Source organism: Myodes glareolus, chromosome 2 (assembly GCF_982192425.1).
Source record: "Myodes glareolus chromosome 2, mMyoGla1.1, whole genome shotgun sequence".
In the NCBI taxonomy this organism is placed as follows: domain Eukaryota; kingdom Metazoa; phylum Chordata; class Mammalia; order Rodentia; family Cricetidae; genus Myodes; species Myodes glareolus.
The window spans coordinates 65,154,070-65,178,402 of NC_142027.1; the positions used below are offsets into that span (position 1 = coordinate 65,154,070).

Here is a 24,333-nt window from a genome sequence, read left to right on the forward strand (position 1 = left end):
TGTAGACACAGTGTTCACAAATGAGAAAACAGAATGTAGAAGCAGAAAAAAGGCAGGACAAATTCTGACATGTGGTCCCCAAGTGAGCAAGGAGCATCCGGAGAGGATCATTTGTGAATCCCTTTTCTTGTGCCTTATAATGTGGGTTTTGTGTATACTGAAGTTATCCTAGGGATGGAACAAAGCTCAGCTGTGGCTGGGGTGAAGTGCAGGCTGAGGGACTGCCAGCTCTGCTGGATTGACTTACTTCTGTTGGGGGCTGAAGAGGGGACTGGGAGTGCCCCAGGGTCATGGGTGTGTGGGGGTGGTTGGGGGGATGTTGCATTATTCCAATCCGGGATCAGCTAGGTGAAAATAGAAAGTAAGGACGCTGAGGAATTTCCAGGAAATGAAAGCAAAAGAGAAGTTAACCCAAAGTAAACTCTGCGCAGCTTTAGCCAACCCAGCAGTAGTGGTTTCGCAAGCCTGCCAGGATGGCAGAGTCCGGGCCCTTCCCGCTGCTGGTCGAGGGGTCTTGGGGCCCAGACCCCCTGAAGACCTTAGTCAAAAAGTTGCAAATGTACTTCCAGAGCCAGAAGAAGTCGGGCGGAGGGGAGTGCGAGGTCGTCCCGCAGCTCGGGAGCCCGGCAAGTTTCTTGGTGCTCTTTTCCCCAGAGGACGGTGAGAGGCTCAAAGGTGGCGGGGTTCAGGCCATCAGTGACAGGCCCAGAACTCAGAGCAGCGCAATGGGAGCAGGAGATCCTGGGGTCAGAATCGGGAGTAGCCAGCGCATCCAGGAGTGGCAGTTCCCTTGCTCTTCCAGGAGCTTCCTGGTGCTGTGAACCTTCCCTTGCTTTGCTTTTTCTTCCTTCCTTCTTTCTTTCGTTCTTTTTTCCTTTCCTTTTAAAAAAAATGTTTTTATTATGTAAATGGTGCAGTTAAAGAATTAAGAATCTTGAGAAGTCTTGGGTCAGCTAGCACTACTGAGGTCTAGCTGGAAGGGGGGCAATGTCTTTGGGAGGTGAGTTTGAGGAGGGAAAAGCCCCAGGTCTCTTGTGCCACAGCCTGGACAAAGTTCCTGCTTTGTCCTTCTGCCCCAGGGAGGCCTGAAGTGGCTGTGGGCTTTGAGCTGGGGTGGAACTTCCGGTGGAGGGTTCCCTCATGGCAGGAAGGCTCCAGAACTATTGAGCAGTTGAATGCTCCCCACGTCTGTCTGCAGTAGACATGGTGCTGCAAGGAGGCCCAGCCTTGCTTGTTTGCTGTGGCTCCAAGAAGGCAGAGTTTCTCGGTAGCTTTTGAGCCTGTCCTGGAACTAGCTCTTGTAAACCAGACTGGCCTCGAACTCAGAGAGATCTGCCTGCCTCTGCCTCCAGAGTGGTGGTATTAAAGGAGTGTGCCACTACCACCAGGCTCTACCTGAGATGTTGTAGACCAGGGTCATCCTTAGAATACAGACAACTCCTCCGTCTTGTCCTTGGATTTGAAGAGATCTCTGGAGCACACGAGGGGCAAGGAGGCCAAGGAAGCCAGGCTGTAGACAAGATATCAGCCCAACAGGGATTCAAGAAGAAAAAAATGAAAGAAAGAGACAGGTGTAGAGGGTACTGACACAGGTTTTCAGAAAGCCTAGTCAGGAGGCAGGAGAGACCTGAAGGGTGCTGAATCCCTCTGGAAAGCAAGAACCTTGTTGTCCTAGGTTTGATTTCACCAGGGCGTGCTCCACAGACAGCTGACAGCAGGACCTGTTTTCTCATTTTCTCTGTTCCTAGGGCAGTGGTTCTCAACCTTTCTACTGCTACAACCCTGTAATACATGCTGTGGTGCCCCCATCATAAAATTATTTTTGTTGCTACTTTATAGCTGTAATTCTGCTGATGCTATGAAGTATAATGTAAATATCTCTGTTTCTGATGGTCTTAGGCTACCTCTGAGAAAGGACCTTTGACCCTCATAGGGGTCATGACCCACAGGTTGAGAACCACCTCAGAGGGTTAGAGGGTTCCCAGTTTGATCCCAGCTGTCACTACCCCAGTAGACACAACCCTTATGGAGTATGTTCTTCTCTTGAGCTGTCTCCAAATGCTGGTCACATGTTAGGGGTAGAGACTACTGCATCCTGGTCACAGGGAGGGTGGGGGAACTAGACCCATCCCCAGCTCTATTCTAGACACTTTAGTACAGAGAATGTGGGTGAGTGGGGAAGCATTTGCCACCAGCCCTCTGAGGTGACTGGGACGTGCTGAAGTCTGAAAAATCTCTGTTGTATATTGAGAGCCTCAAACCAACAAAATGGAGATCTCTAAGATACTGGTAGTTTAGTGACAAACACAGCACAGGAAAGTACGGTTGTGATGGTGCAATCCCTGCTGTAGCCTTTGCAGCAGGCCCTGGGCAGCTGAGGTGAAGGCTGGGCTCACACCCCAGCTCAGCTTTCTCCCTCAGGGGCTCCCAGTCCATAGCCCACTCTTCTCTCAGGTGGCTCAGCTGATTCCTCTCATTCACTCCCAATACAGATGACTCAGAGCATTAAAATGGAACATTGTTGCAGGCCAGGCTTTGGAGTGTTCAGAACTACCATTCACTTTCTGTTTCCTATTTGAGACCCCACTTCCTCCTCAGCAAGGCAGCTGGAATTTCCCAGCAGATTTACCCTGCAGTCCTAGGGCAGCCTCTTTCCTTTCCTGTAGAGGCCCCACCCTCCGTCCCAGAAGTACCCTGAGCAGGCATGATCTATTCATGTAAACCTACACCAGCAGGACAGTCCTACTGAGCCTACCAGTGTAGTAGTGTATACCTGTACCAACAGGGAGGTCTCACCTTTGTAGGTCAACTGGATTCATGTACTGTTGAGTATGTAGGTCTTTTTCCCTTTGAACACTGAGCTATAGTCTCAGACCCAAACTCAAATCGCTGTAACCCCATTTCAGGTGGACACACTTTATCATACGTTCTAGTCCTAAATGGACTCCTGTTTATTAAGTGAGGGCCTTGGTATTCTTGAAGTAAGGGAACTCATATTATTTTTTAAAAATGGGGCTGGGCAGTGGTGGGCCATGCCTTTAATTCCAGCACTCAGAAAGCAGAGGCATGCAGATCTCTGAGATTAAAGTCATCCTGGTCTCTAAAACAAATGCCAGGACAGCCAGAACCGTTAGACTGTTGCACAAAGAAACCTTGTCTGTAAAAACCATACACATATACCCAAAAGATTTATTTTTATTTTATGTTAATGGGTGTTTGCTCTTTATATGTCTGTATACCGCATGCCACCACCACGGCTCTTTCTAGTCTGTTTTTTTTCCTGTTCCCTTTCCTACCAAATGTGGGTTGTTTATCAGTGCAGTCTAATGGCAGGACTTCTGGTCATTCTGATGATCTACTGGGTCATCTTCCTACAGAATGGGTCTCAACCCCTGTACCTAGTTGTCCTTGTAATTATAAATATTCCCACCTTCAGTGCCCACCCAGTACAGTACAGGTTCTGTACTACTACACTGTATGATTCTTCAATGGAATTCACTGACTGGTTCAAAACAATTCCACTGACATCAGTAGTCAGTAAGGAGGCTGAGGCTGTGTAAGTAGGATTTGTGTAGCAGGATGCTGATGAGATTCACCAGAGTTCCCTTGTGTGATAACATATCCGAGATAATCACCTTGAATAGAGGAAAGGTTTATCTGGGCTCTACAATTTTGGAGTTTTGGTCTACAGTCAGTTGGCCTGCTGCTTTTGGGCCAATGGCACAAGGCAGTACACCCTATCGGGAACTCTTGGCTATGTAGTGATACAGAAAGGAGGAAAGACCTGAAGCCCCAGGATCACCCATTCTCCCCAGGGGAGTCTGACTTCCTCTAGGCCTCACTTCTGAAAGCTTCCAGGACCTTCCATTAGACCATGAACTGGCAACCGTGTTTGTAATCTCAAGGCCCTTGTGGAACACTCAATAACTAAGATAAACCAATGAATATTAAAAAGTAATCTGGGCATGGCAGCAGATGATTTGACCCCAGCACTTGAGAGACAGAGGCAGGCAAGTGTCTGTGAGTGTGAGTCCAGCCTGGTCTACAGAGCAAGTTCTAGGCCAACCAGAGCTACATAATGGCCTTGTCTCAAGAAAGCCCCATCAACAAATAAACCACATCACCCTGGGTTTAGAGGCTGGGGAATGGCTCACTGGGCTAGACAGCTTGCTGTGTAAGTGTGTGGGCCAGAATTTGAATCTCCAGTCCCCGCGTAAACAGCTAGGCACAGCTCCATATGCCCAGTGTAGATGGCAGAATTGGGCAGATCACAGCAAGCCTAGGCAACGGGCAAACTTCAGTGAGAAACCCTGTCTCCAGGTCGGAAGGCAGAGAGAAATGCAGGGACATACCCAGTGTCCTGCTGTGGCCTCCATGTGACCAGGGGTGTGCACTCCTCCATATGCCAACACGTCTACAACATGACTAAAGCACACACAGTGACATTCACATCCATGTGCTAATTCTCCTTCTTTTACAAGGGCTTGCTGCTTAGGGAGACGGGCTGAGCTGCTGACTCATAATGGTGAAGTCTGTAGAAATCATGGAATAATTATGTAAGCAATTGTAAGATTGCTTGCAATTTGGCTTAAAATCTTTTTATTTTTTAATGCTTCAGTTCGGCAGAATGTTCTGAAGAAAGAGAATCATGAGTTAGTGTGGCCAGGAAAAGGGACATTCAAGTTAACTGTCCGGTTGCCCGAAGACCCAGAGAAAGCCGCAGTCTCTAAGGAGGCAGTTCCAGGAAAGGTAAGGACACAGGGCCTTATTCCAAGGTGTGTGGGATTCTCTATGATGAGTATGGTGGAGATGAGCTGGGCTGGGGTGGCACACACCTTTAATCCCAACACTAGGGAGACAGAGGCAAGCAAATCTCCATGAGTTTGAGGACCAGCCTGGTCTATAAGAGATAGTATCAGAACAGCTAGGACTGTTACACAGAAAAACTCTGTCTCAAAAGACCAAAAAGAAAGAAAGAAAGAAGGAAAGAAAGAAAGAAAGGAAGAAAGGAAGGAAGGAAGAAAGGAAGGAAGAAAGGAAGAAAGAAAGAAAGAAGAAAAAAAGAAAAGGAAAAAAGAAAAAGAAAAAATAAAAAAATGGTAGATGAGGGCCTAAGTCACATTAGCCTGAGAATGGCAGCTTGGGACTCTGGAGGGAGCAAGGACTGTAAACAATGGAGAAGCAGTCATATTTTTTTTTTTGTCACTTCTGGAAGAGTCAAGACTGGGGGGTTTAATAGTAATATATTTGGGGTGTCAAAGTTGTATCCATTGATCTTGGTGTCTTTATAATCAGAAGCCTGCTGTTCTGTTTTCATCATCTTGAGGTCAGCAGTGTACCCCGCATGTGCTGTTCCCTCAGCTGTGAAGAAGATTGTCAGGGACCTTTCTGAAGCATGTGCACCGCGGTCATACAGTAAACATGAACTAAGTGCCAAGTCAGCAAACCACTGACTACTGCCTCACAGGAGTCTCCTGTGTGTGTCTCATTCCATCAGTGATTGTTGTGACCAGCAAGAAGACATACTGTGACATGCAGCTTTCGATCCATTCTCTAGCCCATTATTGAAATGTGTCATTATCATTTCAGTTAACTGACATCTCCAGCCTGGCCCAAGAGGTGTTTTATTTATATATGAAATGATTCATAGTCTCCAGGTGGTGGTGGTACACGCCTTTAATCTTGGATCTCAGGAGGCACAGGCAGGTAGATCTTTGTGAGTTAGAGGCCAGCCTGGTCTACAGAGTTTGTTCCGTGACAGTCACAGAGAAATTCTGTCTCGAAGAAACAAATAAAACCAAACAAACAAACAAACAAACAAGCAAACCAAACAAAATCCAAACAAACAAAAAGAAATGATTCTTGTATTAATGCTGTCTTACTGTTCGGGTTTTAGGAATCCAGGACAAAAAAAGAAGCTGCAAGAAAAGGTAAGTCTCAGCTAAGGCGGTCCTTCTGTTCACCAGGCAGTTGTGTGTTTATTAAACAGGTAGCTTGGGAGAGCTTCCTCCAGATTCACACCAGGCAGGCTCTGCTTAGCTTGGAGCCACCTGCAGTGGCATTCATCTTTCCTGTCTGAGTCAGATGTGTTTAAAGCATTCCCTGAGGGAGCCAATTGTGCTCTTCTGGTTACCTTCAGAGGAACAGGACCAGCCTTTTGTTTTGTTTTATATTTTGTTTTGCTTTGGGAGATGTCTACAGTTAAAGAGAGGAGAGGAGAGGAAGATCTGGGAGGTGGTGATGGACACTTGTGCTTTGGTGGCCAGTGATAGGAAGGACAGGACTTGAAGTGGCAAGGAAAGGATCTTTTTTTTTCCCCCTTTTGCTTTCTTTTTTTCTTTTTTTCTTTTTTTTTTTTTTTTTTTTTTTTTTTTTTTTTTTTGGTTTTTCAAGACAGGTTTTTCTGTAGCTTTGGAGCCTGTACTGGAACTAGCTCTTGTAGATCAGGCTGGCCTCAAATTCACAGCAATCCACCTGCCTCTGCCTTCTGAGTGCTAGGATTAAAGGTGTGCGCCACCACTGTGCTGCTAAGGACAGGATTTGTAGTGGATGCTTGCTGTGTGTCCCTCTGGATAGCACCAGCTCTTCCTTCCTCAGAAACAGCCAGGAAACAGCCAGCACTGGGGTTGGGATGGGGTCTCCTGCTGTGCTCATGGGTGGGTCCTGCCCAAGACTTAAATGAAGGAGCAGCTAATAATAACCATGTGAAGGGCACCAAATGAAGAACCATACTGAATAAGGTGAGCAAGAGCAATGAAGAGATGCAAACACCAAATCTTGGGGAAAGGAATTCTTTCCCTGCATCACTCTCTGCCTTCCAGCCTGGAGTCGGGGTCTCTCACTGAACCTAAGTTTACCCCTTTGGCTATGTTTGCTGACCAGGGAGCTCTTGGGATCGGCCCATTTCTGCTCTCCACACTGGGCACATGTAGCCATGCCCAGCTGTTTACAAAGGGGCTGGAGATTCCAGTCCAGCCCTCACTCTGACACAGGAAGCTATCTAACCCAGCCAGCCATTCCTTATTGATGCTGTTACAATATAATCTTTAAACTCTTACTTTTTTCCACATGAGTATGTACACCGCTTCCTCTATCTTTGGTCCTCCGGGGAGGCCAACAGTAGTTCTCTAATGCAGTGGACACCTGATGAGCCTCAGCTGTCTGCAGTGTCCCCGCAGCACAGAGATGAAGACTCTACCCATCTGTAGACGCTTGGTTCTGTAATCACATTTGAGTTCTCGAGAGACACATATGAGGGAGGATGCTCCTTCCTCAGAAAGAGCAGAAAAAGTAATAAAACTGAATTAGTGAAAACAACAACAGCAAAATAAAACAAACAGTGCTACTTTTGATTTTTAATCCACTAAGAACAACAACAAAATCCCAAAATAGTACATTTTCTGTTTTGTTTTTAAACACACTCTGTATACCAGGCTGGTCTCGAGCTTACAGAGATCTGCCTGCCCCGGCCTCTGGAGTGCTGGGATTAAAGGTGTGTGCCACCACGTCCGTCTACATTTTAGTTTTTAATTCACTAATTCAAAAGTTCTACTGAGATTTTCTTTTAGCAGAGTTAGCCAAGATATGGATAAGGGCTAGGGTTATCTAAGGATAATGTACTTAATAAAACCATGATTTAATACCTTACACCTTTCATTGTCATTTCCAATTTTCTCAGATGATTTGGATGCAGCACATTCTCCCAGCAACAGAACGGGAGATGTCCTGAAAGAATGTGAAACTGTTTCCTCCATGGTGACATTTGAAAATCTGCCAGAGAAAGTGACTGACAGTGCTGACCATCCTGGTGGAGAATATAAGCGGCTTTTCCAGTGACGACTTTAAGGTTGAAGTGATTCAAGATTTTGGCGTTGCCGTGGTTACCTTTCAGAAGCCTATAGGTGAGTCCTAGTCCCAGGGAGGCCCTGCATCCCCAGGCTTCCGCCCACCATACCCCAGAGTTTGGGACATCTCTGAGTGTTTGACACTTTGTTGTAGTGAGTAAACAAGGCATCTAAGCCTTTCCCCTCAGATTTAGAAAGATGAACAAATTCATTTTGGGATCCAATTTGGGTATATTTCATAGACTGTCCTTTATTATTTGATTGTTTGAGTGGGGGGGTGGAGTGGGGGGAGAAATATAAAGTCCCAGGTGATTCTAAGTGGAGGAGTTGGAACTCTTACTCTAGTTCCCCAGGAGGAGTTAAGACTGGCCTGTCACCATGCCACACTTCTGTAAGGCAATGATGCCAACAGACTTACCCTTAGTGCTTAGTGTCAGGCACCTGCCAACCTCTGCATGTGTTAATTTATTCCTTCCTTTCAACAACCCTATGACAGGGCTCGATGTTGCTGTGAGATGGAGAAACTAGGATTGAACCCAAGCAGCCAACTTCCCTTCCCCCTTTCCTATCATTTTACCACACCAGCATTTCTCCTTGGTGTAACCATTTCATGGCCACACGTGTGGAGAAGAGAGAGCCCACTTAATGGGGAAAATGAATGTCCCAGCCAGCAAGATGGCAGAATGGGCAAAGGAACTGTGGCCAAGTCTGACAGCCTGTGTTTAATTCCCGGGACTCATACAAAGTTGCCCTCTGACCTTCAGATGCACTCACACACATGCACTGGCATGTGCACACACATAAACATGGAAAAGAAAATAACTGCTCTGTTAGGTCATTGCCATAAGCAAGACCCAGCTCCACCTAAAACATGGCAGATTTCTAAATCTAAGCCACATGTCTCATGGGCAGGGCACTGGGTGTCAGTGAAGCTCACAGGGGATGTGGTCAAAATTCTGGTCCTGTCACATAACTAGTTGTGCAAAGGTGACCAAGTTATTATTTTCTCTGGTCCTTATCCACTCATCCATAAAATGGGGATGATCATACTTATGTAAATTCCTGTGACAATTAAGTGAGATAGTACTTCAGGCATGTTAAGGATTATTAAAGGATACTTATTTCAAATTTATTAATATTTATTATAAACAGAAATTTAAAGATTTGTTTATTTTGTGTGTACATGCCTGCAAGTATTTCTGTTTGCCGCATGCATGCAGTGCCTGAAGCACCCAATAGAGGGCATTGGATTCCCCTGAAACTGGTGTTACAGATGGCCCTGGGCTTCCAAGTGGTTGCTGGGAAACGAATCACAATCTTCTGCAAAGGCGGCAAGGGCTGTTAACCTCTGAGCCCATCTCTCCAGACCCATAAAGGGAAATTTAAATTAAAATGATCTTGCATCTGTTCACTGATCAACAATCTTGAGTCCATTCTGTGTTAGCTTCAGTTACTGTAACAAACACCTAATGCCATCAACCTTCAAAAAGAGAGGTTTATGCCAGTTCACAGTTTGGGTGGCATCAGTTCATGGTCGGTTAGTCCTGCTGCCCTGGGGCTTATGTTGAGACAGCATGTATGGTAGCAGCATGTATGGGGGGGGGGGGAGAGAGACAGAGACAAAGAGAGAGCCTTCTTGTCCCCTACCTCCCCCATGAATGACTGGGACATTTCCCACAGACCTCACTTGTTAAAGGAGCCACTACGACCCAATAACACCTAGGTAAGGACTAAGACTTTAACACGTGGGCCTCAGGGACAGTTTCGGTCCAAACTATGGCCACTGTTATGGACCAGGTATCAGTTTAGGGGCTGAGGTGTAGAAGGAGTGGCGGGCTGCATTCCACCTGGCTCCAGCATGGCTAACCTTACACCCAGAAATAACAACACACAAGCTGTATTTATTTAAACACTGCCTGGCCCATTGCCTACAGCCCCTTATTGGCTAACTCTCACATCTTGACTAACCCATTTCTAATAATCTGTGTAGCACCACGAGATGGTGGCTTACTGGGAAGGATCTTAACCTGTGTCCATCTTGGAGAGGAGAGCTATAGCGACTGCCTCATTGCCTTCTTCCCAGCATTCTGTTCTGTCTACTCTGCCTACATATGTTCTGACCTATCAGGCCAAGCAGTTTCTTTATTAATTAACCAATGAAAGCAACAAATAGAAAGAAGACCCACCTACATCATTTCCCCTTTTTCTGTTTAAACAAAAAAGGCTTTCATTTTAACATAGTAAAATTACATATAATAAAACATTTATCAAGCAAGAATAACAGTTATAATATTTATATCTACTTTATCTTTTATCATAATTAAGGAAAACTATAACTATCTATCATTTTTTAACTCTATCAAAGAATCCAGAAGGATATAATATGACCTAAGCAAACAAGAGCAACTTCCAAACTCTAGAAATGACAGAGACATCTCGCTGCCTGTACAGTCACCCCAAGTTTCTCTGTATCGTTGAGGCACCCATATTTGGCCTTTAGGCCCATAGTATCCAGCAGACATTTCCGTGAAGTAGGAAATTTCAAAGGCAGTTCAGTCATTATCTGCTGTGTCCTGCAGAATGTCTCGCAGACTCTTTCATGAATCAGGAATCTCAAAAGAACATCTCACCTTTAAGCAAGTTTAGCAGTCCTCACTCTGTGGGTTCGTTACGTCCAGTTTAAGTATCAGTTCAGACAAGAGCAGTTTCTTGCCCAAATGACTATCAAACTCCATAAGGAGCCTTTTTAATGCCCATCTTTCTCTTGAAGTAACTGGTGCTGCCAGGAGCAGACATGTCTCATTGTCATGAAAAGCCCTAAGTTATTAAAACATTTAAAATGTCATATTTTGAAATCTTTGAAAGATATGAAGAATGTCTCTCTGACTGAAATGTATCTCTATATATTTAGAAAATCCAATTAACATAACTATAAGCTTGATTATCATTGACGATTATCCATTAACAACCTATATTTTCTAATTATACATTGAGGCTCAAAAGTGGCTAAAATCATAGTTCCCTCTCTAGAGGAACTCAGTCTGGGAGGAGGAGGAGGGAGGTGTGTGTGTCAATGAATAATGGAGACAAAAGAGAGTCTGTCTCCCAGGTGTAGTAACCTGAGAGGGGTGGAGACAGAACTATGCATAGTTGTTCCCACCCAAGGGTGTCCTCCAGCAGTGTCACCTGACCATCTCCATAGGACACCAAGCTTGTTCATGCTGCCACTGCTCCCACTTCTTATCCGTTTGGCAACCCCCCCATTTAGTGTTCAAATTAGAGACCATATATAGTTCTTCTATGCTCTGAGTCTGAGTCCCTGCTTCATCTGTTCCATATTGGAGTCCAAAAGGCAATTCAACAGTGCTCAAGATCCATGTCTTCCCAGTGATATACAAGCAAGGACTTGTATTCGTTTTTCAGATCCCAGCACAATGATTGGCATGTGACAGGCCCACCATCCCCCTGTTAATTTAAAAGAGATCGTTAGGTTGAGTCATGAAGATAAATAGGACCAACTGAAAAAATACAGGGGGAGGACTGTAGACATAGCCCTATTTTGGTATCATGGTTCAATTTGATCCATAGACCAGAACGGCCTCAAACTCACAGAGATCTGCTTGTCTCTGCCTCGCAAGTGCTAGGGATAAAGGCATAAGGCACCACTACCTGATTTGTGATTACTTGTCTGTGGCAATATGAAAATAAAACTGAAAGTGCTACTTGGATGTGTGTTTGGAGTCAGAAGCCTGGCTGTGGATGTGGGCTCCTACCTGCTGCCATAGTGGGAATAAATGGACTTGAGAAAATGGGGAGACCAGTGGCATTGTGAGGAGTGCGCTCAGTGGAGTTGGCCATGGCCAAAGGACAGCTCAGTAGCAGAAAATACAGTAACTGGCTAGTTCCCCATTCTGGGTTATAGCCAGACCATTTTTTCCATACCATATAGAGATACCACTGAAATTTTCTCATTTTCTTTCTCTTTTGTAGATATCAAAAAATTTATTAGTGATTTTATCAGTCACCATTCGAGCCGACAGCTGCAGCTTACCCCGAGACTTCTGGAAACAACAAATGTAGTTAGGGTGGAAAACCTGCCTCCTGGGGTAGATGACTACCAGCTGCAGCTCTACTTTGAAAGCCCTTTCAACGGGGGCGGAAGAGTCACCCAGGTTGAGTGTTTCCCAGAAGAGAGCTCGGCGCTGGTTGAGTTTTCAGACAGCAAAGGTAATGTGTCTTGGCCTGCCACCCGGGCATGACCTGGATGGTTGGCCATTTCAACCATTCCTTAATCTGTCAGAAATGGCGCCAGTCTCTCATTCATCTGTATTTGGTGCAGAACGAGGTCAACAAGGTAGGCTCTGGCGAAGCAGCACAAGCTCATGAGAGACAGGGAGAGTCTTTAACAAGTCCGGCCTGTGACTGGATGTCACCATTCTAGGAAATTTGACAGGCCGTACTCACAGTCATAGATCTGTGTTTTACGTCCCTGCAATGATTCTCTAATCAACAAGTTTAGGGAGAGATGGACTCAAAGCATGTTCTAGAAAGCATTCCTGTTCCCGCTGTGCCGTCCCTGTGCTGATACAGGATAATGGGTGATTTCTCACAACCTCAGGAGGAGCTGGAAGTCCTGTTGTTGATGACATCTTCAGTGGTTCTTGAGTCAGACAGACTTGAGTTACAATCTTGATTGGAGGTCACTGGCATGGTGACCTTTAGCCCTCAAACCCTTTGTTTTCTCATCTGTAGAGGTAGGGTCAGGAGTTACCTCAGAGGAGTGCTGTAAGGAGGAAATGAAACAGTCCCTCAGCAATGTTTGGCCTAAGGGGGTGCTGTCTGAGCTGGAGGTCACTCAAGCTGTCCAGCCTCTCTGGAGCCCTGTGGAAGGTTGGGCCTCTGAAGGTCACATTCCTTCCCTCAGGCCTGATACCTGCTCTAGGACTGAGTCACCAGGGTATTATGTTTTAGCATCTTTCTGCCACGGGGGCCATTTAAGTCCAAGTTGTTGTGGGATTAATTCTAATTTCCATGCTGATACTACTTATACTTGCCCAACAGCCAAAACAAAGTGAGGCAAGTCCTTAAGAAAGAGAGAACATGATCATTCATCCAGGGGTGGGCTGTGGTGGCTGTCCTGGTACACATGGTGACCAGGAGATATAATGGGGAAGGCCTTACTAAATTGTGACCTCTGGGGCAGGACTCTCCAATGACTGTGAGGATGATTTTGATTTGGTATAGGAGCAAGACCATGGGGTCCAGGTTAGCTCACACTGGCAATTAGCTCAGATACTTCCTTGGGTTTATAGAACCCTGACTTTCCCCAGCCTCAGCTTTCTCACCTCCATCTATGGGTGTAATAAATCTCTACATGAGAAGGCCACTATCAAGATTAAGGACAGGAAATTCATGCCCTTGGGAAAGCAACACAGAGTGCTGGTACAATTATCTTCTTCTATGAAATGAAGTTAGCTATGGAAGTTAAATTCTGGGACTATACAGAAAGAGATGGATGCAGAATTATCTACCCAAAGGATTGAAAGTTCTTTTTAAAATTTATTTATTTATTTCATTGGTGTTTTGTCTGCATGTACATCTGTGTGAGGGTGTTGAATCCTTTGGAACAGGAGTTACAGACAGTTGTGAACTGTTATGTGGGTGCTGGGAATTAAACTTGGGTCTTTCAGAAGAGCAGCCTAGTGCTCTTAGATGATGTGCCCTTAAGCCATTCCTTGTGTTGGTACAAACACCAACCCCATGCTTGTGTCTAAATTTGTGTCTGTTTCTTATTGTGCCACATACATCAGGGACATCAGAAAAACAATAGACTGGAGCATGATTTCAGTGTAGAACAATTTGTGTATAAAGTCATTGTAGCCATAAATGGAGTCTGACCTGTGGTTAGCATCAGTCTACAGCTGAGCACATGGGAGAATGCCGCCTTTGAGTTCTACAGACGTCAGAGACTTTTGTCCTCTAGAAAAAGTTTGTTTTGTTTTGTGTTCTTTGAAAACGCATGACATTGAGATTACTGTTATTTGGTTTTTTTTGTTTGTTTGTTTCTAAAGTGTTAGACACCATTATGACCAAGAAGCACAGTTTCAACAGGATGCAACTGTCTGTCTTCCCCTATTATCCTTCTCTGGGCACAGCCTTGTATGGTGAGGAGAAGCCACTGGTCAAGCTTCCAGCACCTTTCCAAGAGTCACTGGACCCTCCTTTGTGGAAGTTCTTTCAAAAACATAATCATCTAATAAAGGAGATAAATGACAAAATGAGACGCTTTCACTGTGAGCTAACATGGTCTGACATCAACAGCACAGTGACCGTCAGACCTGCTGCCACCTTAGTCAATCACAGACCAAGCATCAAGACCTGGCAGAGAGACGCCTCCGAGCTGCTGTCTGGCACCAAGTCTAAGTACGAAGTTAAGGTGTTTGAGGTGCATCCGCCAGTGTGGGACATCATACAGCATGAATTAGGAGATGACAGGGTTCTAATTGAGTTTGATAAGGAGAGTCTCACCTTAGCCGGAAAATCAGAAGATGTCCAAGACATCGGCCAGAAAATCAGGGAGTTAATAGACAGCACCACGGAACAGGTCCGAAAGGAGGAGCAGAGTCTGAAGGAGAAAGTGGCCATTTCTCCGGGGAAACATTTTCTTTTGGAACACAGTGGTTTCCTGGATGATCTAAGGAAAGAGAACCCAGAGCTGGAGATTCATTACGATGCTGCCACTCAGCACCTGTGTTTTAATGGATTCCGTGCAGATGTGTATAAAGTAAAGTGTGACATCCAGGAAAAGGTGTATTCCATGCCTCAGAAAGACATCCTGCTTCCTTCTGCAGTCTTCATGTTTCTGCAGCAAGTCGACAGTCAGAAATTCTCCAAGACTCTTTTTGAAGCACAGAAAATTCTGGCCACGTATGAACTGAACAGTACAGCTCTTCTCTTGATGGCCTGCTCTTTCGGAGCCCTGGCAGAAGCAGAGAATAAAATGCTTGATGCCTTGAGTTATAAAATCATTGAAGTTGAAGAAAAGAAAGTTTTTAGAGGCAATGCATGGAAAAAGAAAATTCACCCTCTGCAAAAGAGACACTCCTCCACTGCAAGCATTATGATAAAGAATAAATTAACTTTAGGAAGCCCGGCTAAGGTCATCATTGCAGGCTGTGTGAAAGAAGTAAATGAAATCTATGGCCAACTTTTTAAGTTCTTGGAAAACAAGATGAAAATTGAAAGACTGGTTGAAATTGAATCGGTCTTGATTATCGAGCATTTAAGGACAGACAAGAAGCTGTTCTGGCCAAAGATAAGGAAGGCCAATGTGCAGGCAAGTTTTAAGCTGGAAGATGAACCAAAAGGCATTTTACTAACTGGCTCCAAGAGTAAAGTTCTAAAGTGCATGAACATGGTCAAGCAAATCCGGGATTCAGTCTGCATTAAAAGGTTCCATATTGATGATCTTTGGTCAGGCGTGGCCACTCTCTGGCCTCAGAGAGGCATGGCGGTCCAGCTGGAGGGTGAACTCAGGAAGGCAGTGGCCCCGCGTGAGGACCAAGGATGCAGTCTTGTTGTGGGAGCCAAAATGGGCATTGGGCAGCATTGTCTGGTGAACTCTCCTTGTCATTCCTTTTTGCCTGGTGCTTGCCCTCTTGTCAACATGGAGAAGAGGGAGCTGATCGAGAAGGCCAAGTTGGCTGAGCAGGCCCAGCGCTATGAGGACATGGCCATCTGCATGAAAATGGTGACAGAGCAGGGCACCGAGCTATCCATGGAGGAGCGCAACCTGCTGTCGGTGGCCTGCAAGAACGTGGTTGGGTACCGCAGGTCCTCCTGGAGGGTCATTTCGAGCATCGAGAAGAAGATAGATCAGAAGACCCACACCTCTGACAAGAAGTTGAAGCTGATCAAGGACTATCGGGAGAAAGTGGAGTCAGAGGTGAGGTACATCTGCACCAAGGTCCTGGAATTGTTGGATAAATATTTAATAGCCAATGCAACTAATCCAGAGAGTAAGGCCTTCTATCTGAAGATGAAGGGAGATTATTTCTGGTATCTTGCTGAAGTAGCATGTGGCAGTGATCAAAAACAAATGATAGATAATTCCCAAAGAGCCTACCAAGAGGCACTTGATATAAAGCAAGAAAGAGATGAAGCCTACACATCCAATCTGCTTGGGTCTGACCCTTAACTTTTCTGTATTTTACTATGAGATCCTTAATAATCCAAAGCTTGCCTGCACACTGGCTAAAACTGCTTTTGATGAGGCCATCGCAGAGCTTGATACACTGAAGGAAGACTCCTACAAAGACAGCACCCACATCATGCAGTTGCTTAGAAACAACTTAACATTACGGACACCAGACAGTATAGGAGAAGAATTTGGTGCAGCGGAGGGGGCCAAAAACTAAAGGCATCCTGGGTACTGTCCTTTATCCCCTCAAGAAAACCCTTTTACATCTCTATTCCTTATTTCACTTGGATTTCCTCTAGCAAGGAAGCTTATTCATGTGTATGGGATCAACTGTTTATAGTCTTTTCACACTACAGCTTTGGGAAAACTCGATACCCTGATTTGTGTTGTCTTGGCCTTCCTAGTGTGCAGTTACTGCTGTAGAAAAGTATCAATAGCTTCATTTCATATAAACACGAGTAACTTCCAGACACTTGTGTAGAGGACTGGCAGTACATTGAGTATTTAAGTAATTTGAACCAGTTCTGCAGGGTTTTGTATTACTGTGAAGATATGGAAATGTAGTGCATTACAATTTACAGTAATTGTAATAATAACACCCCGATTTCTACATTCCCTCTCTGACCCTTCTTTAGGGGTTAATCTTTTCAGAAGCAACTTTTCCATACTCTTACTGCATATTCCTTTTTAGTAGGAATCCAGAAGTGTTGGATTGAATGGGAAAGCTCTTAATGCATCTGGTTTTGTGGGGATCACAGATTGAAATGTCTTCTAGTCACTTATTCTGGAGGCTGGTTATGTCTGTCTGTGACAACAAAGAGTTTCCTTTATGCATTCTTCATTTGCTGCCGTTTGAGTTGACAACTTCCTTCCCAATAAAAATTCACTTATACTTCCTGCCTTCGTAGCTCTGGTATTCACTTTACCTTGTAATAGAAGTAGCATGTTGCTGCCAGAATACAAACATTGCTTTGGGAAAATTAAAATGCATCTTCCTTTCTTAATACACTAGAAACAGGAAATAAAGTACACAAGTCCAAGTCTAAACATCAGTACTTTTCCATGCAGATCCATGCACATGTGAGAGAGTGTCCAGTTTGTTCAGTGATTGTTTTTTAGAAAGTCAGACTCACAATATTGGGTTTGCTAATCATTGACTGTAATCCCAAAAGAGCCTTGGGAAATGTTATGCCCTATGTAACAGCAGAGTAATGGTGTAGGAGGGTCTTCTATCTATGTGTTGCTTTCATTGGTTAATTAATAAAGAAACTGCTTGGCCTGATAGGTCAGAACATAGGTAGGCGGGGTAGAAGAACTGAATTCTGGGAGGAAGAGAGCAGAGTCAGAGAGAGTTGCCATGGAGCCAACCTCCAGGTCAGACATACTGAATCTCTCCCAGTAAGCCACAGTCTCATGGTGACATAAAGATTATTAGAAATGGGTTGAATCAAGACGTGAGTTAGCCAATAAGAGGCTAGAACTAATGGGCCTGGCAATGTTTAAATGAATACAATCTGTGTGTTGTTATTTTGGGGTATAAACTAGCCAGGCGGTTGGGAACCGGGCGGTGGGACATGGCCTGCCACTCCTTTTACAACAGAGTGGTGCTCCAACGTGGTAACTAACTCCACGTAAAACCTAAGAGGGCTTAAAAAGGAATTTTAGACACAAATAGAGAGTTTAACACAGCTTTTTGTTGTTTGTTGGCCAGGTGCCACAGAGAAATTTCCCTGACTCAGCAGCCGTAGCAGGAAAAAAGATGTGCGGTTTTAAAATGCAGCTTCCAGGGCTGTGCCACCACCCTGAGCTCTGGCTATAAAGCATTTCAATGGCTTTTATGGGACTGGATGTTTGTGTTACTGCTTGGGATTGGGGAGAAAGTACTCTGAGACCATGCCTGCACTCCCCACCTATGCAGACTGTGGGATCAGGCTTAGGCAGGCAGGAGAGCATGGCAGATTCCTGCCACCAGAGAGATGTTTCCAGGCTGCGCAGTGCTCTGTGTGGTAGATTTGGCTATAACTCAAAAAGAGTTTATGTGCCACACGTTCAGTCTCAGACTTAAAGTGCTGAATGCGGCTCCTACCTGGTGGCCCCAGAACTAGCAGAAATGGTAAGTCCATCATTTTGAAATTGGAGAGAGGTGGAGCCAACATCCAGAGCAGCCCGCTGCTCTGCAGTTCAGAGGCACAAGCAGCTCCTCTATGTTGGACTGAGTGGGGCAAGCCTGCAGTACCTGTTTTTCAACCTGGGAATGTCACAGCTTAGACTCTGAAGTGCTTACCAATTTAAAAGCGCAAAGCAAAAATGTTCCTAGACAGTAAAGAATTACAGACAATGCAATAGGACAGATTCAGACATAAAAGACCTCTAAATGGGTCATAGTGTTAGACATACGTAGGCTTGGGCGAGAGAAGAAAAAGAATATAGAGAATAAAGTTAATGCCTTAAAAAGGGGATAAAGTCTTTAAAAAGACAGAGTACAGATCGTTATAGATTAAAAGAAATAAAGAAAAATAAGCCACGTAAAAATGGAAAATTCACAGAGAGTCTGGATTATGTTTATTGTGTTTTCTTTGAATTTTTTGACAGCAAAGGAGCTAAATACAGAGAGATATTTCATTGTGTGGTCTGCTAAGCTGAACCAGGATATATGTTCTAAAGGTATCATGGCTTACAAATTTGTGTCTGAGGATATGGTGCTTTGGAAAAGAGGTTCTTCTTTTGTTTTCACAGAGGATAAGACCCAATGGATTGCTTCTGTCCCAATATGGTATGATGGACCACGCCCTCCTGAAAGGGTGTCATGAACACCTTCAGAAAATTACTTCACTCAACTGATATACCATGAAATACCTGAATAACAGCAGGCTATACAGCAGGAGCAGTTTGGAGAAAAATAACTACGCCCATATTCCCAAATATTGTTTAAAAATGTTCTTTTACATTTAAAGGGGATATGATATAGATATAAATAATTTGCATTGGTATAAATCTTGATTTATTGATACAAATTTAAGGTCAATTTTGTTATATGTATGTGTATTTCTGATCTTGATTAAGGTATTGTGATTGTGTAGTTCATTTAAAAGTGTAATGTATAATTAGGAAAAAGGACCAGGAGTGCGTGAGCCTATTAAAGAGAGCTGTGGAATGAAGTCTCATCTTAGCTGAGGAGGCCAAGTGTCAATCCATAGCCATGCCAGCTATCAGTTCTGGAATCTTTGACTTTCCCTTAGACCAGTGTGTGGCCACCATTGTTTTAGCCATCAAAGACAACTTCTGAAGCAAGTCAGACAGGTGCACCTTGAAAAAGATTTATCTGGTGGACATATCTGCAAAGGTTGCTGGAGCCTTTGCTGAAGCTGTAAAAACTACATATAAAGCCACCCTCTCCCACACAGCTCCTCCTTCCAGTTTACAAGCATTAGAATTAGTGCCACCTGGGAAAACATTACAGAAATCACAGAAACATTATTGTCTGTTGGTGTCCCCAGAAGGCCTGAAAATCTGACTGGTGGAAGAAGGTATACAGAATTTCAAGGTGAGTATTACTGTCAGAAACAATGTGTTTTACCTGTTTAATTTAGGGCCAAAGGAAGACAGGGTGGAGGGAAAGGACTGAGGAAAATTCCCTGCTCTCCTACTCAGGTCTTCAAACATTTTCCATAGACACTGGACTTCTTCCCAAATCACTTAAGAGTAGAGATGGGTGTGTCTGTAAGGATCAAAAAGGCTCTGGGATAGGTCATTCCATCTTGATACTGTGGTCCATAGTAGGAGACACTGCATGCCTCCCCGCATCTTCATCATTTCCCAATGTTGTGTCTGGTCCATCTAGTGCTGGCTTCTGTCAGTTTCAGGTGTGGAAGAGCATGGGGAATGCAGAGGACAGGAATTTAACCAATGACATGAGTAAGGTTGACCTTGAGTGCTGGTGTGGACGAGGGAGCTCAGTCTCTGAAACCCATCTGTGGGTCCTTTGTGAGGAAGTAGTGGATGGGAGGAAGGTCCAGATGTTGGGAGTCATGTAAGGACAATTCTTGTTTTGTGGATTTTTTTTTCAGGGAAATCATGTTTTTTTAGATCAGCTGGCAGTCAGAAAGCCCCCGTAATTCTCCTCTCTCTCTCTCTCTCTCTCTCTCTCTCTCTCTCTCTCTCTCTCTCACACACACACACACACACACACACGCACACACACACACACACACACACACACACTCACACACACACACACCCTGGGAATATAGGCATGAGCAGCCACTTACCCTCTCTGCCTTATCCATCAGCCCCAGATTGTGTGTTTGCGTGTGTGTGTGTGTGTGTGTGTGTGTGTGTGTGAGAGAGAGAGAGAGAGAGAGAGAGAGAGAGAGAGAGAGAGAGAGAGAATTTAGCTGGGCATTGAGGCACCTGCCTTTAATTACAAATTACAACACTGTAAGACAGAGGCAGGCAAATCTCTGAGTTCGAGGCAAGCCTGGCTCACATAGAATTTCAGCCCATCCAGGGCTCCATAGTGAGACCTGTTTTCCCTCCCTTCTTCCTAAAAGTATTTAATACCCTTTCCAACACAGGCTCTACTCATTGGAACCATAGCTGTCCTAAGCAGGGCAGGCTACTGCCTTCTTCCTGACCAGTAGCTGCAGGTCGCGCTGCATGGTTGTAGCTGTGTCCTCCAGTGAATGTCTGCCTCATCCTTCTGTTTTCTTCAGAGGGGTTGGGGATCAGAATTGGGTGATCTGCCCTTTCTGTCACTCAGACAACTCTGAGTAGTTTGAGTTACTGTTCAGCTTTTAAGACAAACACTTAGTTGAAAGAGCATTTACATAGCAAGCATGAAGTCCTAGGTTCAGTCCTTTAGCACTGCATAAACACAGTGTGGAGGCACAAGTCTGTAAAAGCAGCACTAGGGAGATGGAGAGAGGAGGATCAGAAATTCAAATTCAAGGCTATCTGATGACATAAATCACAAAACAATCTTACACCAGTTCAGAATTATGAATAATAAAAGGATATTTATTTAAGAGAAAAACTTACAGATAACTGTCCTAAATAGCAGTCCTCTGCATGAACAGGAACGGAGTCTAGCAGCTGGAATCAGGAGCCAGAAGCAAAAGAGATGGCACATGGTTACCACTGTTTTTACAGTATAAGAGACCACACTCCAGTGCTCCCACAGCACCTCTCCCTGTTGTTTAAATAAGAGAGTTCCAAACTCAATACAATACTATGTAAATTAGGAACAGATATCAAGTTTAATTAGAATTACAACCAGCATAAACAATATTAAGCAAGGAACATATGCTAAATGTTTTAATAAACATTCTATCCTATGGAATCAAAGTCTTGTATAGTAAATGGCTTGCCTAGTAGTAGAGTAACTACTACTATCTAATCTTCAACCCCACCAAAGGCCTGAGAAGGGAGGTAATATTACTTGAGCAGGCAGAAAGTACAATCAAGTAGCTTCCAAACAAGCTATATATGATGGAGACAATTAGCTACCTGAGCAGTCACCCAAAGTCTCGTTTTGCAATGTTGAAGCAACCAAATTTGGCTAAGGCCTAGCATAACTGATAGACCATTTTCAGAGGCAGGAAAATTTTCAAAACTGTCTTAACCTGTCTTGGCAAGATTTGACAGTCCTGCTTATCCATTTCTGGATATCATGAAACTTGTCCTTGTCGGTGGTTGAGGCATTGTCAATTCCTTGCCCAAAGGCCAGTTTTGCCAAGAAGAAAACAAGCTCCAAGTGGAGTGTCTTCAGTGCTCAACATTCTCTCGAGAATAGATTGGTGCTGTCAGAAGCAATCATGTCTCATGTCAACAGAACCCTAAGTTATTTATATGCCATGTTCCACAGATCCTTGAAATGCTTGAAGATTACCTATCTAAACAGAACACAATCTCTATGTATTTAAAGACCCTAATTGATCTGACTGTATGTACAACAAACATGAACAACTATTGACCTATAATACTTAATACCTGTATAACTTAAAGACTAAAACTTCATGTCAGAATATTAAATAACCTGTAAATAAATGTTCAACAAATAAGAACAATGTAAACAATCTATAAGTATATTGATCAGAGGTAGAAGTAATATATAATGCAATGTGAAAATATATTCTAAAAGTTGTATCAATATACAAAATGTCCTAGACCAAGGTAGAAACATGCATATATACAATCTGACAAAATAACTTTACATAGGTATACAAACAATGTAGACAATAATAACAAATATAATTTGAACTTGTATCAATATACAAAAACTATACCAATGTAAATCATCCATAAATAATAGCTCACAGGTATTCACTTTATTACCCACTATTACTATTCCTATATCTTAACAAACATAGTTTTCACCCCAACCCTATATCTAGTACAAATAATAATCAGCAACCCCTAACAATGTTCCCAACTCTATGGACAAACTTTTTTGGGATACGGGCATCATCTTCTAGAATTGCTTCCTGCTCTCAAGGGGGCAATGTTCTCTTAATAGGATCCTGAAAAAATAGAGTGATGGTTAAGTTTCAAAATTACTGTCTAGCTAATACCTATACCCCTTGATGTGTTTTACATAATAGAAACAGAAGAGTCATTGCCAAACTCTTTTTATGAAGCGACAGTTATACCAAAACCACACTAAGACTCAACCAAGAAAGAACATTACAGACCAATCTCACTCATGAACATTGATGCAAAAATTCTCAATAAAATACTGGCAAACCGAATCCAAGAACACATTAGAAAAATTATCCATTATGATCAAGTAGGCTTCATCCCAGAGATGCAGGGCTGGTTCAACGTATGAAAATCTATCAATGTAATCCATCATACAAATAAATTGAAAGAAAAAAACTGTATGGTCATTTCATTAGGTGCTGAAAAAGCATTTGACAAAATTCAGCACCCCTTTATGTTAAAGGTCTTGAAGAGATTAGGGATATAAGCATCATACCTAAATATAATAAAAGCAATATGCAGCAAGCCAACAGCTAGCATCAAATGAAATGGAGAGAAACTCAAAGCCATTCTACTAAAATCAGGAACAAGACAAGGCTGTTCACTCTCTCCATATCTCTTCAACATAGTGCTTAAAGTTCTAGCAATAGCAATAAGACAATATAAGATCAAGGGGATTCGAATTGGAAAGGAAGAATTCAAACTTTTGTTATTTGCAGATGATAAGATAGTGTACATCAGTGACCCCCAAAACTACCAAAGAACTCCTATAGCTGATAAATAACTTCAGTGATGTGACAGGATACAAGATCAACTCAAAAAATTCAGTAGCCCTCCTATACACAAAGTATAAAGAAGCAGAGAGAAAAATCAGATAAACTTCACCTTTCACAATAGCCACAAATAGCATAAAGTATCTTGGGGTAACACTAACCAAGGAAGTGAAAGATTTATTTGACAAGAACTTTATGACTTTGAAGAAAGAAATTGAAGAGGATACCAGAAAATGGAAGGATCTCCCATGCTCTTGGATGGGTAGGATCAATATAGTAAAAATGGCAATTCTACCAAAGGCAATATATAAATTCAATGCAATCCCCATCTAAATCCCAACAAAATTCTTCACAGACCTTGAGAGGATACTCAACTTTATATGGAAAAACAAAAAAACCCAGGATAGCCAAAACAATCCTAAACAATAAAAGTACTTCCGGAGGCATTACCATCCTTACTTCAAACTCTATTAAAAAGCTACAGTAATGAAAACAGCTTGGTATTGGCATAAAAACAGAGATGTTGACCAATGGAATCGAATAGAAGACCTGGATATTAACCCACAAACCTATGAAAACCTGATTTTTGACAAAGGAGCTAAAAGTATACAATGGAAGAAAGAAAGCATCTTCAACAAGTGGTGCTGACATAACTGGATGTCAACCTGTCGAAGAATGAAAATAGATCCATATCAATCACCATGCACAAAACTCAAGTCCAAATAGATTAAAGGCCTCAATATAAATCTGACCACACTGAACCTGATAGAAGAGAAACGGGGAAGTAGACTGCAACACATGGGCACATGAGACCACTTCCTACGTATAACCCCAGTAGCACAGACAATAAGGGCAACAATGAATAGATGTGACCTCCTGAAACTGAGATGCTTCTGTAAAGCAAAGGACACTGTCATTAAGATAAAAAGGCAACTTTTGAATGGGAGAAGATCTTCACCAACCCCATATCAGATAAAGGTCTGATCTCCCAAAAATATATAAAGAACTCAAGAAACTAGATATAAAAATTCTAATTAAC

The 24,333-nt window shown here is 43.4% G+C and overlaps 2 protein-coding genes across 2 annotated transcripts in view; both read left to right on the forward strand.

The window, feature by feature from the left end:
* LOC125413061 (protein mono-ADP-ribosyltransferase PARP14) overlaps positions 1–24,333 on the forward strand; it is a 651,703-nt gene that overhangs the window by 475,934 nt on the left and 151,436 nt on the right. The gene's annotated exons all lie outside the window — the stretch shown is intronic.
* LOC148122988 (protein mono-ADP-ribosyltransferase PARP14-like) lies at positions 431–16,941 on the forward strand. The gene is given in 8 exon segments (XM_087901058.1): positions 431–660; positions 4,619–4,749; positions 5,897–5,930; positions 7,679–7,790; positions 7,792–7,901; positions 11,835–12,071; positions 13,916–15,987; positions 15,989–16,941. Coding segments are annotated over 8 exon segments (3,156 nt in total). The 5' UTR covers positions 431–473; the 3' UTR covers positions 16,262–16,941.